At 38.8% G+C, this 19,682-nt stretch overlaps 1 protein-coding gene across 5 annotated transcripts in view; it reads right to left on the bottom strand.

Moving 5' to 3' along the window:
• fap (fibroblast activation protein, alpha) overlaps positions 1 to 19,682 on the bottom strand; it is a 119,150-nt gene that overhangs the window by 48,909 nt on the left and 50,559 nt on the right. For all 5 annotated transcript variants that reach the window (XM_069935360.1, XM_069935365.1, XM_069935361.1 and 2 more), the window contains 10 exons: positions 16,062 to 16,114; positions 15,902 to 15,974; positions 15,457 to 15,577; positions 13,077 to 13,231; positions 11,866 to 11,960; positions 10,058 to 10,187; positions 9,913 to 9,957; positions 4,180 to 4,284; positions 4,021 to 4,091; positions 1,371 to 1,424 (listed from right to left, as the gene is read on the bottom strand). In XM_069935360.1, coding sequence (XP_069791461.1) covers positions 1,371 to 1,424; positions 4,021 to 4,091; positions 4,180 to 4,284; positions 9,913 to 9,957; positions 10,058 to 10,187; positions 11,866 to 11,960; positions 13,077 to 13,231; positions 15,457 to 15,577; positions 15,902 to 15,974; positions 16,062 to 16,114 — 902 coding nt within the window. The remainder of the gene's footprint in view (positions 1 to 1,370; positions 1,425 to 4,020; positions 4,092 to 4,179; positions 4,285 to 9,912; positions 9,958 to 10,057; positions 10,188 to 11,865; positions 11,961 to 13,076; positions 13,232 to 15,456; positions 15,578 to 15,901; positions 15,975 to 16,061; positions 16,115 to 19,682) is intronic.

Raw genomic sequence — 19,682 nt, 5'->3', positions numbered from 1 at the left:
TTTCCTTAAACTCACCCTCGAGTATTTCACATGTTTAATCTGGGAAAAAGATTCTGACTGTCTACCCTATCTATGCCTGTCATAGGTTTATAAATACAAATTTTCTGCATTTTAAAAATTTTGCACTATCTGGTAGATAATAGAGTAGATCATTCAGCTTGTTGAGTCTGCTCCACCACAGTAAGATCATGAGTGATCTGGCCGTGGACAGCTTCACCTACCTGGTTTTGCTTCATAACCCTTAATTTATTTTCTTTGAAACAATATACCTATCTGCATTTTGAACATTTCATTGAGGTAGCCTTCACTGCTTCCCTGGGGAGAGAAATTTACAGATTTACCACTCTCTCAGAAAAGCAGCATCTCCTCATCTCAATCTAAACCTAATCTTGAGGCTGTTTTCCTTAGTTTTACTCTCACCTACCAGTGAAAAACCAGCCACTATTTTATCTCTCCCTTTCATAATTTTATATCTTTCAATGAGATCTCCTCATTGTTCTAAATTCCGGTAAGTACAATCTCTCCTAATATCCTTACCCCCTCATCTCGGGAATCAACCTGTGAACAACTGTCTCAACTGTATCAAGGATAGTAAATCAGCCAAGATGGAATAGTGGAGCAGACTTGATGGGTTAAATGGCCTAATTCCACTCCTATGTCTTCAGATTTTATGGTCGCTAAAGCCAGTATATCTTTTCTCAAGTAAAGTAGTTAAGTATGAGTTGACTTGCCAGAATAGGAAGCAAAAAGTTGTTTTTCACTGTATCTCAATGCATGTGGTATTAATAGAGAATTCAATTCAGTATATTTGATCTACCTTTTTAATTCAAGTAACTTCTTCATTGGCCTATGAAACTTAGTTTTGTTACGATCATAAATAATCACAAAAAGTTGTTGGCTCTAATCACGGAACTCAATGCTTTTCCCACGGCCAGTTGCTACGGAGTTGGAGGTAAAAATAATTGATACACCAAATTCAAAAGAAAGTAAAGTGTATTCTGATGCACTTCAAAATTATAATCAAGTACCTTGTGCCTACTTAAAATTAACATTATTAAGTGTCAAAGAAACAGAAAAAAAGCAAAAGCTGTTAAAGAAATGCTGGAAGAACTCAGCAGGTCAGACAACATCTATGGGAGTCATCATTTCAAATCTAAATGCTTTATCAATGATAATTGTGTATACATATTTATTTTCAATTGTGTATGTTTTTATTGGTAACTTTAGTTAACTACATAATTTAAATCCTCTAATTCTAATGGTAGATTTCAGCTACATTTTTTATTTTTAAGATAAATGTAAATGTCATGATTATAAGCAGGAAAATCCAAGCGCTACAGGAATAAGACACGATTATCAATACAACTTACTTATAAATGTTTCTTCTCCCTGGATACTGCTCATATTCATTGCTAATGTAGTATCTGCAAGCAGAAGAAGCATGAAATTGAAACAAATTAAATAAGAATTAGAAAATGATATATTCATTACAAAAATATTTCTGAGTGAAGATAAATGATAAAAACAGTTTTTGGTAATCTATATAGAACATCGATATAATTTACAACACCAAAAATAAAAAACATATGATGTTTTTTGATTTTGAAATATTACTGTGTTTACTTAAAGCTATCATAGGCTCTCACAAACATCTTTTTTTTAATGCAAATATTTCCTATGATACTATATGTGGAGAGAAATCAAGACATTTGTGGATTCATCTTAAAGCTAATACCAAATTCCTGAGAAGAATCAAAGGGTAAACATGCAATTTATGAAAATTTGATAAAAACAGTAAACTTCAAAAGAATTTAAAGTAAAAATGGTTAAAGAGGACACTGGACATTTAAGGGGATAAGCAACACAAGGAGATTTGAGATACCGGTACTAAGAGAATTCCAAATTAAAATAATCTGTTTTTTATATAAATACTTAATGACAGCAACCTTTAATAACACTGAGCCAAAGCTGTAACACGGAGCCAAGGCTAACTCATTAAAGGAGTGACGGCTATATTCCAAGTTGAGATATCACCTCAATGCAGAGCACAAGAGTGGGAGAACACCATCCCTCACCCCTGCTCTCCACCAAGGAGGAGAAATCTGGGAGAGAATCCTACAAGGTAGGAAGCCACAGCAATGGAGCAGAGTGGGTCTTGGCAGCTGAATTTCTTGCATCAGGAATAGTGAAGTGAGTAGGGTGCTACAGCATCTTAATTGCTTTTGGGGTTTGGGATCATGGGCTGAAGATGGTGATTTTGATGCCTTGTTCTCAGGTATACCTGTCCACCGGACAGGAGGCCATGCGACTATAAAGGTTACGGAAGCACAAGAGGTGGTGGCATTGCAGGAGGTAGTGGGATCCACAGCCACTAGATGTCTTTGCCTTGATAGTAGTGCTTTTGAGTGCCTTTACAGGGCAAACAAAAGATTTTTATGTATTTTGTGTACATGACAATAAGTGGAATTTTGAATCTTGAATAAAAGTCTGTACACAATGGTCAGGGAAAAATGCTGGCCTTGGGTGTTATTAAAATGCTAGTAGGAGTTTAATACACCAAGAAAGTTGATAGAAAAAGTGTTTCAGGTAGCTGGAGATTTGGAGAAATTTATAAAGTGCTTAGGTGTCACAAATCAATAGTGTTGAAAAGTTGAGGTCTGGGTCACTGGAGAATCAGAGTATTAAAAATGATATTGAATTGTCAGGAAGAGCAGATTTCTGGAGCACTGAAAGGGATTCTTTTGTTGTTTAATTGTATAAACAAGATTATATTTTCTTTAAAGAGTATTTCAGGAATGTAGAGAACTCAGGAATGACAGGGTGAGTTTCTGAGGGGATGGTATAAGGATACGGAGGGTGGGAATGGTGAGGGTGTAGAGATGGAAACTGGTAGTAATGAGAACAGTGTGAAACATCAAGAAGGTTATTTCTGGGAACAGAATGTCTCCTTGTGGCTACAAACTGCTGTTTACCAAAGCACAGTGATAAACAATTTATTGGTAAATATCAGCAATAGGGAATGAAAGGAATGGAATAGCCACATGCTGATTGGTGTCAACAGGGATTTAGGAAGAGGAACAACAATGTTGGGGCTACAGATGAGGTAGCTGGAAGAAGAATGGTCAACTGTGGAAAAGGTGTTTCTGGCCTGGCATCTGGTAAAAAAAAGAAACAACTGTGGTGGAATATATTGCCACATCAACAAAGGGAACTAAGATTAACAAGCGTAAAAGAACCACCTAACAGACTTTCTTTGAAGGCCTCAATCAAGAACAACTTCAATTTGAATAGAAAGTATGACAAGAAATAAGTTTGACAAACTATTTTTAGCTCCTCTAAGAATCCTGCGTATGTTGAGGCTGCGGAAGATTATGCATATTTTATCTCTCTGAATTTAATCCTCCAATATTTAACGGAATGTAATCTAAAAAATAGACACACTATAAATCTTAAAATACAGCCTAAAAGAGAGATTAATGATTACACAAATATATTGTTCACATATGCAAAAAAATCTGGCTTTTTTGTTAAAAAGTTTAGATGCAGCCACAATCATTAAAAATCTTGACGTTTCAAATCCATTTTTAAAACATAAAAGATCTGCTAACTTTAAAGAATATAAATTAGTCTTCGATGAAGTTCATTTGCATTCAGGTAGAAGATTTTATTATGAGCAATGAATAAACTATAAAATTGGCTGACACTAAAACCTTGTAATTACCCACAGAGGTTTGCATAGTTCCTGCAGGAGTAGGTTCACCGATGAACCAACCAAACTTGCAGAGAAGAAATAAATTAATAGAGGAACTTAACAATTTTAAATAGACTCAGTTTTCTCCTAATTTAAACTCCCCTGTAATTTAATATAGAGAAAATATTTTGAATTAATAAACACAATGAATAATCTAATTTGCTTAATCTTCAGAATGTCAACATGTGAACAAACTACAGTGCAATATTTGAACAAGGTGTGGAACTTCCTGGAAAGAAATATTCTTGTTTTATTTCCTACGTACTTACAGTGTATTGTCTGTCAGAGTCATTATGCTGATCACTTCCCATGTTCCTTTGGTAACTGGTGTTGCTTTTGGCTTTAAAAAAGAATTGTGGGATCTTAATCTGCATCATCTTACAAAATATTAAACAAAAACTGAAAAAAAATTAATGGTGTTTACGTACCGGATTTCCCGCCACCCTATGAATGTGTTTGTATCCATTACTGTCACTAAGTATTTTGTAGAAACTAATATTGTCCTTTGTGAAGAATGGATCTGAAGGACGAAACTGCAAACAATACAAAATGTCAGATAACTGAAATGTTGGTTTTCAAAAAGTTTAAGCTCTAAAAGAATTAAAAATATACATTGACTTGTGAAATCATGAAATTGGGTGATAAGACACATATTCTGCACTGCTGAAGAGATGTGGTGAGTGGACAACAAAGGCAGTGGGTGAAATGGCATGGGATCTGTAAGGATGCAGTTGATCAGCAGTGAGGAGGTGAAGTGAGATTCAGATTTATGGCATTTGTATCTTTGTTAAAAATATTAGCACCTAGTTAAAAAAAAATGTATGACTGAGTGGCTTGCAGAAATGGTCTTGGATGTTTTTTTTTTAAATTCATTCTTCAAGATCTCTGAGTATCAGCATTTAGTTCTCATCCCTTGATGCCTTTGGAATGTATAATTTAATAAGCCACTTTGGAAGGCATTTCAGAGCCAGCCTTATTCATTGGCCTCTGACGGACTGAAATAGCAAATTTCCCAAAGAACTAGAGTGAACCAGATGAAATTTTATGACAACCCAGCAGTTTTATAGTTATCATTATCAAGTCGAGATTGTTATTATCTGACTTTGAGTCTCACAGCTGCCATGACGGAATTAAAAAAATTATACATGCAACATGGAAACAGGCCATTTTGGCCCAGGAGTCCATGCCACCCAATTTACACCCAATTAACTTACACCCCAGTACGTTTCGAATGGTGGGAGGAAACTGGAGGCTCCAGGGAAAACCCATGCAGACTGGGGAGAATGTACAAACTCCTTTCAGATTTGAATTTGGATCTTTGGATTGCTATCCCAGCTTCCAGATTACTACTCAGGAACCTCCACACCATTATGGAGCAGGAAATCCCATCCATGAAAGAATACTTCATCAAAAAATTAAGAAATCCTCAAGTGCTCCATCTTTGGTACGCCCAGTCTTCAGTGGCCAGAAAGATAAAGCTAGCAAACTTAATTAGACTGTAATCTAGAGGAAAGAAACTACTGAAGGAACTCTGTGGGTAAGATGGCATCTGTGGAGGGAAAGGAGTTGCCGACATTTCGGGACAAGACCCTGCATCAGGACTGACAGTGGATGGATGGAACTAGATGGGTTAGGGGATATGATGGGATCTGGATAAGTCATTGGGTATATTTAAAGTAAAGGTTGATAGGTTCTTGATTAGTAAAGATGTCAAACGTGTGAAAATGGGGTTGAGAGAAAAAGTACATCAGGCATAATTCAAATAGAGCAGACTTGTTGGGCCAAATTGCTTAATTCTGCTCCTACATCTTGTGGTTTTATGGATCTCTCACTATCTACAAATCAAAAGTGAGGCCATCGACACTTGTATAGAAAGAAGCTACATCTTTCTGTTCATTGGCTATGTGAAACAATCCTTGTTCAAAGCCTTCTCTGCTACCACTCCCCAAATCCTTCTCACATTGCATTAGTGCCGTTTCCTGCACTTGTGAAATTCAACAATTTTAATCACATATTGCTAACTTCCACCCTGCCCTTAAATTCACTTGGACCATTTCCAATACTTTTCCCTTTTCTGGATTTATCTGTCTCCTTCACAGGAGACAAACTATCCAGAGGCATTTACTGTAAACCTACTGACTCTAAAAAGCTGTACTGACTGTACCTCTTCCTACCCAATCTCTTCTATATCTGCTCTGAAGATGATGCTTTCCATTTCAGGACATCTCAGATATTCTTCTTTAGAAGATGTGGCTTCCCTTCTACTGTGGTTCATGGAACCCTCTCTTAGATTTCCTCATTGCATTGTGTCTTCCTTTCCCTTCTCCCTTCTTCTTCTTTTCCACCATCCAAGGGCTGAAATACTCCCGCCAGGTGAGGCACAGTTTCACACTCACCTCCTCCAACCTGGTCTATTGCATTTGGTGCTCCCAAAGTGATCTTTCTATCGGTGAGACCAAGCATAAACTAAGTGATTGGTTTGCAGAACATCTTCACTCTGTCCCAATAGCCATCATGAGCTCCCAGCTGCATGACATTCCCATTCTTACACTAATTTGTCCATCCTTGCCTTCTCCATTACAATGAGGGCAAATACAACCCAGAAGAAAAACTCATATTCCATCTGAGTAGTCTACCACCTAATTGTATGAACACTGAATTTTCCAATTTCAGTTAACTCATACCTCCTGGGTTCCTGTTTCCTTCCACTCGACCCCTGGTCTCCTTTTTTTTTTTACAATTTTCAATACACACCTTCCAGCCCATCCCCACCCCTCCCAATTGCCCTTTTTGCCCTTCCCCATTCAGGTTTCATTCACTGCCTATCCCACACGCTTCAGCTACACCTGAATCTCAATTTCCTATGATTCCATCTGTCCATCTCTCCCATGAATTAATATCTTCCTTACTTATTAAATTCCAATGTTTAGCCTTTGTGTTCCTGCTCATCATCCTCCAGTCTCTACCTCTTCCTTCATCCTCCCCTCTCTCTACCCATAATTCCTCAAGTCTCTTAGGTTCACCAATCGTCTATCCTTCCATATCTTTCTAATCTGCCTCACTTCTTTAAACCAGCACACCCAAATGAGTGTAATTACATTTTGAATATTACAATTACAGTGCACTCCAGGCTTATGAAGTGGATGCATTCTATCAGGTAAACTCTTAATAAAAATTGGTAAAATTTGTTGTTTCTTTCACATTGCAATACACAAACGTGCAGGAGAAACTTGGCAGGCCATGCAGTATCTAAAGGAAGCAAAGAATAACCAACATTGTGGGACTGAGATCTTCAACAAGGTATGAGCAAGGAGCAGGCAGATGCCTGAATAGAAAGGTGGGAAGAGGAGAGGAGGGATGAAAAGACAGGGAGAGGAACACAGGCCAGCAGGCAAGAGGTGATAGGTAGGTACGGGTGGGTGGGCAGAAGAGAAAAATGCTGAGGTGATAGAAGGAGGGGGTAGCTCACTGAATGGAGAGGGAAGGGGGTGGAATGCTGGAGAAAAGGAGACAGATAGATGGGGAAACAGAGAGATGGAGAAATGCCATCTGGTTGGAGTGGGCCCAGATGGAATATTAGGTGTTGTTCCTGCAATTTGCAGGTAGTCTTGGTTTGGAAATATATGATGCCATGGACAGACACGTTGGTGTGGGAATGAAGTTTGGAACTAAAATGGTTGGCCACTGGGAGGTCCCCATTACCACAACAGGCAAAGCGAAGGCGTTCAATGAAATGATCTCCCAGTCTGCATCCAATCTTTCCAATGTAGTGGAGACCACAATGGGAGCACCTGATGGAATAGATGACCCCTGCAGATTCATAAGTGAAGTGTTGTTTTACTTGGAAGGACTGTTTGGGGCCCCAAATAGTGGTGATGTGCGTGTCTCTAGCATTTCTTGTGGTCACAGGATTAGGTATGAGGGGTCGATTAGTAGGAAGAAATGAGGTAGACCTAGAGCATACCACTCACATATCACTTTAAGTAATCCCTATGCCATTGGTGTGGAGGAAAATCTGAACACGAAGGATTAAGGGTTCACCCATAAGTTGCTTACAAGAACATACAAGAGTCAGTTGCATATTGCTAAGTGGAGGCAGGGAACCTCAAGGTGCAATTTATCTGTAGACACGCTTATTTGCAGACATGATAAGCTTTTTGGAATTCTGTGAAACAAGGATTAAATTATTGCTAAATGTTGACAATGATAAACTATTGTCAGGTTGACCACAACAGGAAGCCCACATGCAGGAAGACATGTATATAATGTATATAATCTCTGTTAAAACTGGCGGTGAGCAGAGCAAGCCCAGGTTGGGTGCTGGGCATGCTCTCCAAGATATCTTGCTAATAAAACTCTTCCGAAGCGTTACCTTGGTGTTGGTGGTTGATTTTTTTCTCTGCAACAATCAGTGCTCTGTGATATGTGAGGGTGGTATGTGAGTGAGAAGGGAAGGTTGAGAATAACTGCTCTAGACCCAATTGTTACGGAAATATTTTGCTTGAGAAAAATCTTCATTGGTTCATTTCTTTTGGAGTTATGAAACCATGTACATAACGAGTCAATTAGGTACAAATAAAACTGGTTTTCAAACTTTTTCTTTCCACCCACATACCACCTTAAGCAATCCCTTGCTAATCACAGAACACCTATGGAATAGGGAATACTTAAAGTAGTATGTAAGTGGAAAGAAAAAGGTTGAGAACCACTGACCTAGAGGGAGCACTCCCTGTGGAAAGGGGAAAGGAAAGGAGAGGGAAAGATGTGTCTGGGCAGAGGGAACACATTGTAGGTGATGGAAATTGTGGAGGATAGTATGTTGGAGTGGTGGGTGAGAACAAGGCAAATGCTGACCTTGTTGCTTCTAAAGGCAGACAAGGTGTATGTAAAATAGAGGAGATGCATGGGGAAGCCACATTTTTGAGGAAGAAAAACATTTGGGATGTTCTAGAATGAAATGCCTCATCCTGGGAGTAGATGAGAAGCAGGCAGAGGAATTGAGAGAGAAGACGGTACAAAGAAGGGTAATCAAGGTAACTGTGGGAGTTTGTAGGTTAGTAGAAAATATATGTAGAGTGTTTGCCTCCCAAGATGGAGATGGAGAGATTGAGAAAGAAGCGTGTGTTGCCAGAGATGGACCAAGAGAATTTGAAGTCAAGGTGGAAGTTAACACCAAAGTGGATAAAGTTGATGAGCCCATCATTGGTACAGGAGGCAGTACCAATGTCATCATCAATATAGTGAGGAAGAGTCGAGCCTTGCCAGTGTAGGCTTGTAGCATGGATTACTCCACATCACCAACAAATAGATAGGCAGAGCTGGGATCCATGTGGATACTCATGGCTAACCCTTTGTCTTGGATAAAGTAAAATGAGTCAAAGGAGAAATTATTGAGGCTGAGAGCACATTCTACCAGATGAAGGGGGACAGTGGTGGAGAGGTATTAGTTGAGTCTGTGGATGAGAAAGAAACAAACTGCTTTGGGATCTTCAGAATGGAGAATGGAGGAGTAAAGAGATTGGATGTCCATGGTTAAAGTGAGCCAGGGAACTGGAAATTCTTGAAGTGGTGGAGGGCATGTGGGATAGCACAGGTGTAGGTAAGAAGGGATTGGATCAGGGAGGACAAGATGGAATCACGGTAAGGTGACACCAGTTCAATGGTGTAGGATCACATGGAAACAATGGGTCTACTGGGACAACTGGCTTCATAGTTCTTGGGTAGGAGATAGAACTGGGAAAAATGAGGTTAGAGGTTGTGGGAAGGAGATGACCAGAAGTGATGAGGTCAGAGATGGTGCATGAGGCAGTGGCTTGATGTTTCTTGGTGTGATTAAGAGGAGGTATCTGAGAGTTGGCACCTCATCATTGTCTACATGTGTGATAATGATTCTTTTGCATTTTGGGCTCATTTTATTTATTATTCTTTCCTCATCTCAATTATGTTAGAGAACATTTTTACTCCATAGCTCAAATGGTTAGAAATGATTTGTAAATTTTGTAAGGGCAAATTTCCATGACCTGAACTGCTGTAATGTGGGGGCATAATAGTTTTTATTAAAATTATTTGAGTTTAGAATGTTATGTTGAATGGAAAAGCATGGAGCATCAAATGTTTGATGTTCTGACTCTCAGAGAAATAATTTAAGAAGTACTACATACATTGCCGATCCATCCTGTTGTACTCTTTTCAGAAAACTGCTGTTCCTAGAAAATAAATTTTTGGATTAAAATAATATTTATACTGACTGAGCATTGAAAGGTATTAATAAAATTTTAGCTAGTAATTATAAGTGAAATATGTCACCTTCAAATATGTCCAACTGTCGTTTCCATTCCAATTATAGATGGTTAAAATTGAATGATTTTGTCTACGTTCAATCCATTGCACAGAGATTCGCTCATCAGTAACCCAGGTTATTACACTTAAGTAATAACTAAAAAATGAACAGAAATACTGAAAACACTCCAATTTGTACATCAAAATACAACTATTTACTGGCTAATTTTGAAAATAATTCATTTTGCTATGACAATTGAAAACTTGCTTGATAAATAACTTTAGCAATACTGCTTAACTATATCCGTTCTTTACTGAATAGTAAATTTTCAGGACATTGCGTGCAACATTTATTTCCATGTCACAGAAATTTAGTTTAAAAAAAAACAAAAGAAGAGCTGATTAAAAATGTGTGCAAAAAAATTACAGAATGCAGAAATAAAGGAGGAAAGAGATGGAGTGAGTAAGGGGGTTAGGGGGAAACTAACAGTTTTATACTGACTACATTGGGAGTACAGCTATCGATAGTGGAAATAAGATTGGAAGATATACACCAGACAAGATTCTGATAATGCAGGAATTTGGGGAAAATCTAGATAGAGACAAAATTATAGAGAAAGGTAGAGGAGAAATCATGAAGGGATTAAACAAGAGGCAACATTTAGGGTAGGTTGAAGATTACAAAATTCTCCAAATCTCTCAGTACTTTTAATGCACCTCTTAGAAATCTTCAAAATATTTTTCGCAATGAAGTTGATTGACTTTTGTTTGTCATCATAACTGAAGCCCTTCAATCTGTTGTCATCTTAAGTGACGCGGCTGGGAACATCAGAAAAATCACTGATGTAATGAACAGCAAGGCCTTGGCACAAATTGTCAATTGTGCACATTTTTGGGCCTCCTTTGTACACAGCCTGGCCCTCCTCTCCCAAGATTGGGCTTGTATAAGTAGCTATAGGTGGGATTGACATCAATCAGAATGGAGTTCTGGGACACTGCTGCTTGTGGTCAAGAGGAAACAATGAAAGAGACTGTAATAATTTCTTGTGATCCAGTAGAAAAAAGATTGAGCTGGTATTGGGGAAAGAGTTAAGAGAGACTGGCATATTCTGGCAGGAATAATTGGGTGCAGAGCTAAGATGTGGGAATGTAATAGTAGCAATAGTGAGAGGGAATGGGAAGGAGAATGAAAGTGTAATTTAGGTGACTGTTGTAGAGCTTAAAGTTGGTGCATGATCCAAAACTTGAAGTAAGTATTTTACATACCTACAGATCTCATAGGTCAGGAGTGTGGCTTTTAATAGCTTGTAACTCTGGGAGTGGCCCAATGATGCCATGTCCAGGAAAATACAGTCCAAATTCCCTTGTAATGCTCCAAAAGCAATGGTGTCCTAGATTTACCATATGTAAATCATGCATAAATCACACTGGGGTCACATGGATGACTGACATCAGGAATTGGCATTCAACTTTCCTAAATGGTGTGAATGAAATCATGGCTTCTGAAAATGTTCCCAATATGTTCCCAAACTGAATCCAATATTGTTTGGCTGATTAATCTACATTTTCCTCGCTTATGTTCTGTTTTTGGATGGTGGTGTCAAATGCTAATCCTGTGTCGTAACAGGATCCTCCGAGCAGGGAAAAAGGAAAATAAGTCGCTTTGGGTCCCTGTTCTATTATTGTGTCACAAATTACAAGGGGAAATGAATTCTGCTACTGTGCTTCCTTTTGCTGAATGCCTTGCTGACATTTACCATTCTCCGAAGATGAATCTCCCATCTTTGGAGAAATAACTCAGGACAATAGAAAAATGAAAAAGAAAAAGGCTATACCTTGCTTTAAATTCTTCTGGAGCTGAAAGCTCTGCATTCGTGTTGGTCTCAGTATCTACAATAAATAACTTCACAGTTGGACCATTAGAACCAGCCTAATTTCAAGAAAAAAAAGTATTTCCATGGTTACAAATGTAGCCCTCCTTTACAAGTGTGCATCAACAAAACAGTTCCTTTTCAATTATTAATACTTAGAAAGTGGATATGCAATTGCTATAGTTTAAAATACTTTTTATGAAGTTACATTTCACACATCCATAATTCAAGTTAGCTGAGGACTTTATATATTTGATTTAATACTTGTTTTTAGAGAGGATGGATAGAAAGTGTTTGAGATGCTAAGGAGAAGGAGGTTTCCCCTTGTGATGGATTTCTTGTAGCAGAGAACACTACTTCTTCTGCATGAATATTCTCATGCTGAGACAACGTTCATAGCAAACATCTGGCAAGACCTTCCCCTCAAGATTTAGTTTGATGGGACACATGGCAATATACTGTTGTGTTGAAAGAATGAGAAATCTCAAAGGAACTGAGGTACTCATACAAGTGACCTCTGTGGGTTTAGCACTGTGTCTCTAGTGATTTATGAAAATTATGGGAGCTTCAAGTCCTAGGTGACTTCAGTTTGGAAGGACCTTCAGGGAGCCACAGCTGTTTGAGGAATCTAGGCGAATTAACTGCAATGTTCCTAGGTGTGCAGGTACACCCAAGACCAAAATGAACACTCACCTGATGCAAGGTTTATCTGAGGATCTTCAGAACTGAGTGAGAGCCATTAGAAACACTTCCCTGTACTGGAAGATTCTTTTCTCTTTTCCTAGATTCACCATAAACATCTATTTGACCTGGTGAGCATTTAAAATTGAGGCCAGTTTGGGCAAGCTGGAAATTCACTGAGATTTGTGATCTCTCACAATACTAACGTAACAAGAGGAAAAGGAGCTAACTAAGGGATTGACCCAGGTGGGTTGTTTGGAGAGGACATGGAATAGGGACAGGGACAAGGGAAAGGTAGTACTTGTCATTTATCTGATGGTACCTAGAGTGAACAGCAACATCTGCAGGAAATCCAGGACAGGAAAATTTAGGATGCATTACATGTCATCACCGGTATTTTCTCATGCTATTATTGCCCAATTTTAACATATCAAAGAAAAAAAGGTGGTATTTTTTAAAGACTTTTTTTATGAAACTATTTAAAGGAATTGTACCTTGGGATATGGAATCATCACTGTTTCTGGATACTGTCCATTGCCATAAAATGAATACTCTATAAGTTCAGTCTCTGTATCATTGAACTGTCCATATGCAAGAAACCTTCCACTTGGTGACCACCATAAGGCACTATTTGATGAAAACATTTCCTCTGTGAAATGGAAAAAATGTTTTGTGTGAAAATTTCTCCTACTATTTAAAAAGAAAAGGATGACAAAGGCCATATAGTTTGACTGTTCAGCAGCACGTTCAATACTTCAAACTGTAAATTTTTGAGTGTTAACTGCTTAAATAATGAATCTATGAGTTTAAAAGTGAGCTTCTCAAGAAACACAAAAACAAGTAGCTTATTTTACCCATACAGTTCTTCTCAGGTTGGGAATGTTAAAACAAAATTAGACTCTTCCAAACCCAGTAAATAGTTCCTAGATTTAAAAAGCTATCAAAGAAAAAATCCAGATGCTAAAAGTCAGAAATATAAACATTAAATTCTGGAATACTGGAAGCATTGAACAGAGGAGACAGGACGTGTGGAAAAAGAAAGCAGCGTTTCAATGGTAATGACCTTTCATCATCATTCATCAACTCAAATGTTAACTCTGTTTCTAACAGTAACCTTTTCAAGCTTTTGGAAGGCCTGTGTGCATTGATGTAACCAGTATTATTTATTTGACTGCTAACGTATCAAGAACTAATTTATAATTAAAATTAACTGCAATTATTTGGGGTACATGACTTTGTTTTACATCACTGGTTCTCAACCTTTTTCTTTCCACTCACATACCACTTTAAGTATTCCCTACACCATCGGTGCTCTGTGATTAGTAAAAGATTGCTTAACGAGGTAGGTGGATGGAAAGAAAAGTTTGAAAACCACTGTTTTAATCATATCTAATTGACTCGTTATGTGCATGGTTTCATGACTCCAAAGGAAATGGGCCAATGACAATTTCTCTCAAGCAAAATATTTCAGTAACAATTGGGTCTCGAGCAGTGATTCTCAACCTTCCCTTCCCACTCACAGACCAATCCCCTTATTAATCACAGAGCACCAATGGCATAGGGATTCTTAAAGTGGTGTGTGAGTGGAAAGAAAAAGGTTAAGAACCACTGTTTTACATAGAACAGAAAAGCACAATATGAGCCTTTTGGCTCCATGATGTTGTGGACCTTCTCCAGAATCTAACTAACACTTCCCTCCTTCAAATCTAATTTTCACTGACTGATATTTTACCATTTCTGCAAAGAGCATTGCCCTGTACCAAAGTATACAAAATGATTTTTGCATATCCCTTTGGCTTTATGAAATTTTGCTTTATGGAAGGTTTTCCAAGAATGGCTTTCACTGCAGTATTTTAATTGATCATACAAATCAGCCAAGGCCTTTTCTGTTTGATTTCTGCAGCAGGACCATACTTTGGGAAATATTTTCTGTAGAACATTTACAGGAAATTTGTATTAAAATTATATTTGAAATAATAATGTTATCGAGTTTACAGTAGTGCATTTTTCACCAGAAGATTTTTTGGCACATTAATCTCAACAGATTTCAGAATTAAAAACCATTCCATAACCTGAGAGAAATAGCTGGCCTGAATTCAAAGCAACTTTTCCTTCAAGGAATAGTGTAGCCTATGACTTTAAATGATATTTACAGATTTTATAAACCTATAACATTCATTGCTTAAGGAGACCCATTAGAGAACATTTTTGGCAGTGAATAGGAGTGAATGTGGTACAACAGGATGTGGTCGAGATGAACATTTTGCGAAAATATGTTTTCAGTTTGCACACTTTAGTGGAAAAATACATGGTTTTGATTTACTCAGATCATATGCAGTAATATTATCCCTGATCTTTGCATATCAACTCACAAGAGGAATGTGCAAATGCAAGGTGCTATAGGGTTTCTACACCTCATCAAATCATGGATTCATGAAGATAGCAGGAGTCGGACATGCGGAGACCGAGGGAATTGAATTTTTCTTTTTGAACCCTCGGCTTTCCTTATATCCTGCCAAATTGAATAAAGTCTGCTTCCCTCCTTTCGAAAGTCTAATTAAAAAGCTTGACCGTTGTTGAGCAAGGCAAATAAAACCTGTAGCTGTGAGGTGGGAGGCATCAAAGGGAACGTCATGGCAGGAAGCCTAGGAAGATCAGGCAGGGGAAATATCCTTGGGGTTCAAAAAAGGGGTCCATGTGTAAAACTACAGAAATAGGATTGGAAGGCCCATCAGCAAGATGGTAGCTTACTATTCAGCAGATATTAAGCTACCATCAGCAAGATGGTAGCTTAATATTCAGCAGAATATCTGGGCCAAAATATATTTCTGATTATTACTTAGTTAACTAAAGCAATCATATCCATTAATTTACCCTCATACACCCAGTCAGGGATCCCATTGTAAATTTTATTTTTCTCTCCATTGGTTGTTAAGTTGACAGAAGAGTTTTCAGGAATAGTTTTAAGATAAATATTGTTGTTCCAAACATAGGCCTAAAGGGAGGAAGAGATTCATATTAAAATATTGTTCAGATATTCTTTCAAAGTTATAAACAATAAAGCATACATAAATATGCAATAATTCCGCCACTAGTTCAAAAATCCAACTAAAATGTAAAAAATGTAAACTTAGTTGTAACCTAATTTACCAGATCCCTTTAAATGTTAGATATTTTAAATGATCCATCTTTCAAAATTTAACATAATAAATATCAGTTTGCTTATCATTCACATTAAATTATTTATATTAAATTTTAAATAATACTAAAATGCACATTATCAAGTTTGGGAAAAATCAATTTAGTTTGCACAACTAACCAATTTGTGGCCGACAGGAGCCCATTTTATGTGCTGTATTTTGTGGGTGAGGTTTGTATTCTTCACAAACGTACTAAGGAAGAAAAGCATACATTAATAGACCATTAATACATTTTCAACATCTATACACAGAGCAATATTTTTATAAAATTCCACTAACCTAGTCGTCAAATCATAAATAGAATATGAAGCCGTAAAAGAATGTCTCCATAGCTGTGAAGAAATTTGGAAATGGCATCAGAGTACAACAATTTGCACCTAGACCATGCATTTAACATAGCAAAAATTTCACAAAGTTTAACTGGATGAGATTAAACCAAAGGAAATATTAAGGTAGGGAATACAAGTAGGATTCAGACGGCAGACGTAAATATTAAAGAAGTGGAGAACCCAAAAAAGAGAATGGAAAAGTGGGTTGAAAAATGGCAAATTGAATTTAATGTGAGGTGTCACATCTTGGATGGACAAACCAAGAAAGGACATATACGGTAAATGGTAGGGCACTCAGGAGTGCGGTAGAACAGAGGGATCTAGGAATACAGATACATAATTCCCAGAAAGTGGCCTCACAGATGGGGTTGTAAAGGGAACTTTTGGCATATTGGCCTTCATAAATCAAACTATTGAGTGGAGTTGGGATGTTATGTTACAGTTGTATAAGACAGTGGTGAGGTTAAATTTGGAGTATTGTATGCAGTTTTGGTCACCTAACCATAGGAAAGATATCAATAAGATAGAAAAAGTACGGAGAAGATTTACTAAGATGTTGATTGGAGTTCAGGAACTGAGTTATAGGGAAAGGTTAAACAGGTTAGGACTTTATTCCCTAGAGTGTAGAAGAAAGAGGGGAGATTTGATAGAGGTATTTAAAATTATGAGGTGGATAGACAAAGTAAATGTGGATAGGATTTTTCCACTGAGGGTAGGTGAGGGTAGGTGCGGCTTTCGCGCAAACAGAGGAACCACTGACATGGTCTTTGCCCTCAGACAGCTCCAAGAAAAGTGCAGAGAACAAAACAAAGGACTCTACATCACCTTTGTTGACCTCACCAAAGCCTTCGACACCGTGAGCAGGAAAGGGCTTTGGCAAATACTAGAGCGCATCGGATGTCCCCCAAAGTTCCTCAACATGATTATCCAACTGCACGAAAACCAACAAGGTCGGGTCAGATACAGCAATGAGCTCTCTGAACCCTTCTCCATTAACAATGGCATGAAGCAAGGCTGTGTTCTCGCACCAACCCTCTTTTCAATCTTCTTCAGCATGATGCTGAACCAAGCCATGAAAGACCCCAACAATGAAGACGCTGTTTACATCCGGTACCGCACGGATGGCAGTCTCTTCAATCTGAGGCGCCTGCAAGCTCACACCAAGACACAAGAGAAACTTGTCCGTGAACTACTCTTTGCAGATGATGCCGCTTTAGTTGCCCATTCAGAGCCAGCTCTTCAGCGCTTGACGTCCTGCTTTGCGGAAACTGCCAAAATGTTTGGCCTGGAAGTCAGCCTGAAGAAAACTGAGGTCCTCCATCAGCCAGCTCCCCACCATGACTACCAGCCCCCCCACATCTCCATCGGGCACACAAAACTCAAAACGGTCAACCAGTTTACCTATCTCGGCTGCACCATTTCATCAGATGCAAGGATCGACAATGAGATAGACAACAGACTCGCCAAGGCAAATAGCGCCTTTGGAAGACTACACAAAAGAGTCTGGAAAAACAACCAACTGAAAAACCTCACAAAGATAAGCGTATACAGAGCCGTTGTCATACCCACACTCCTGTTCGGCTCCGAATCATGGGTCCTCCTACGGCTCCTAGAACGCTTCCACCAGCGTTGTCTCCACTCCATCCTCAACATCCATTGGAGCGCTTACACCCCTAACGTCGAAGTACTCGAGATGGCAGAGGTCGACAGCATCGAGTCCACGCTGCTGAAGATCCAGCTGCGCTGGATGGGTCACGTCTCCAGAATGGAGGACCATCGCCTTCCCAAGATCGTATTATATGGCGAGCTCTCCACTGGCCACCGTGACAGAGGTGCACCAAAGAAAAGGTACAAGGACTGCCTAAAGAAATCTCTTGGTGCCTGCCACATTGACCACCGCCAGTGGGCTGATAACGCCTCAAACCGTGCATCTTGGCGCCTCACAGTTTGGCGGGCAGCAACCTCCTTTGAAGAAGACCGCAGAGCCCACCTCACTGACAAAAGGCAAAGGAGGAAAAACCCAACACCCAACCCCAACCAACCAATTTTCCCCTGCAACCGCTGCAATCGTGTCTGCCTGTCCCGCATCGGACTTGTCAGCCACAAACGAGCCTGCAGCTGACGTGGACTTTTTACCCCCTCCATAAATCTTCGTCCGCGAAGCCAAGCCAAAGAAGAAGGTGAGATACAAACCAGAGGACATGGGTGAAGAGTGAAAGGGGAAAAGTTTAGGGGGAATATGAGGGGAAACTTCTTAACACAGAGTGGTAGGAGTGTGGAAAAAGCTGCCAGTTGAAGAGGTGAATGCGGGCTCAATTTTAACATTTAAGAAGAATTTGGACAAGTATGTGAATGGGAGAGGTATGGAGAGCTATGGACTGGTTTCAGGTCATGTTCGGCCCAGACAAAAAGGGCCAAAGGCATCGGTTTCTAAGGTTCTAATTCTGGAGCTTAGGGGTTGAAACAAAGGCAATTGAACATTTTAAGACTGTGGCTTATCTTGACCAGAAATGAATAAAGATCACTGAGCACAGAAGTGTGCCTTGAAGTGGAAAATGTAATGTTGATAAATAGATTGGAATCACTGACTGTAGGGATAATAATATCATGGATGAGAATTTCAAAGGCACTAGATAAGACTGGGATGAAAAAAGTTATGTCACAGATGTAGAAATGGATGGATTTGGATATTTTACTTAGTAAATTGGATTGTGATGATGAGGAAATATTGTGAAGACAAAACAAGAGGAGACTACAAAAAACATAATCTAGCATGAGGAAGGTAATATGGCTGGTCACCTGTATATTGGCAATAAAGCCATCAAATATAAGACTGATTGTTGATACATTATTCCATTTAATTTGTATATGAATCTAGTTTCAATTATGTTTAACATTAAGATCCAAGATGTGACTTGGCACTTGTGAAATTACATAAGCCAACTCAAAGCAGCAAACCCATTATCCTTCTACCTTTTCATTCAACCTCTGGCCATTTCTTCAGTTTTCTGAGTGAGCTCCACCTGAACACCCACCTTTATTGAGCTCATACCTGCCAGGAGATTTGATTCTCTAATCATTTTTGCATTTGTAATGGAAGATTTAAACCGTGTTTTTTTTTACTTTTGCACCCTTTGCTTCTGCAAGGCTGAGAACCTGCTTGAGACTCAGCAGACATAAGCTAAATTCCACCCTGGGGCCCAGAGATGCAGTTATCTGACAAAAAGTCATCTGTGTACCAAGAACATTTAATCTTCCTGCTTGTTTTGGTCACAGTCTTTCAGACAGAGACCTAACCTTGACGCAAAATAAACCATTGTATTCAAAGTGATAAGCTGAAAGTTGTGTTATTCGATAGAAGCCTAGGCATGCTAGCTTGCTTGCTAATCTTTCTTTTTGTACTGGGAATAGGTGCTTGGGTAAGCAGTTTTTGGGTAATATAAGCCATGGTCCCACTGCTAAAGTTTGAGACTCTCCGAGAGGTGGCAACATCTCTCAGCAAGAAGAAGAAGAGTCCAGCCAACGTCCCAGTTGGGGGAGGTGGAGAAGCTGCTACCGGCGCCCCAACAAC

The sequence above is a fragment of the Narcine bancroftii genome, chromosome 4 (assembly GCF_036971445.1).
Source record: "Narcine bancroftii isolate sNarBan1 chromosome 4, sNarBan1.hap1, whole genome shotgun sequence".
Lineage (NCBI taxonomy): Eukaryota > Metazoa > Chordata > Chondrichthyes > Torpediniformes > Narcinidae > Narcine > Narcine bancroftii.
Note: the sequence above shows the minus strand (reverse complement) of the source record. Positions and strands in the feature narration are given on the sequence as shown.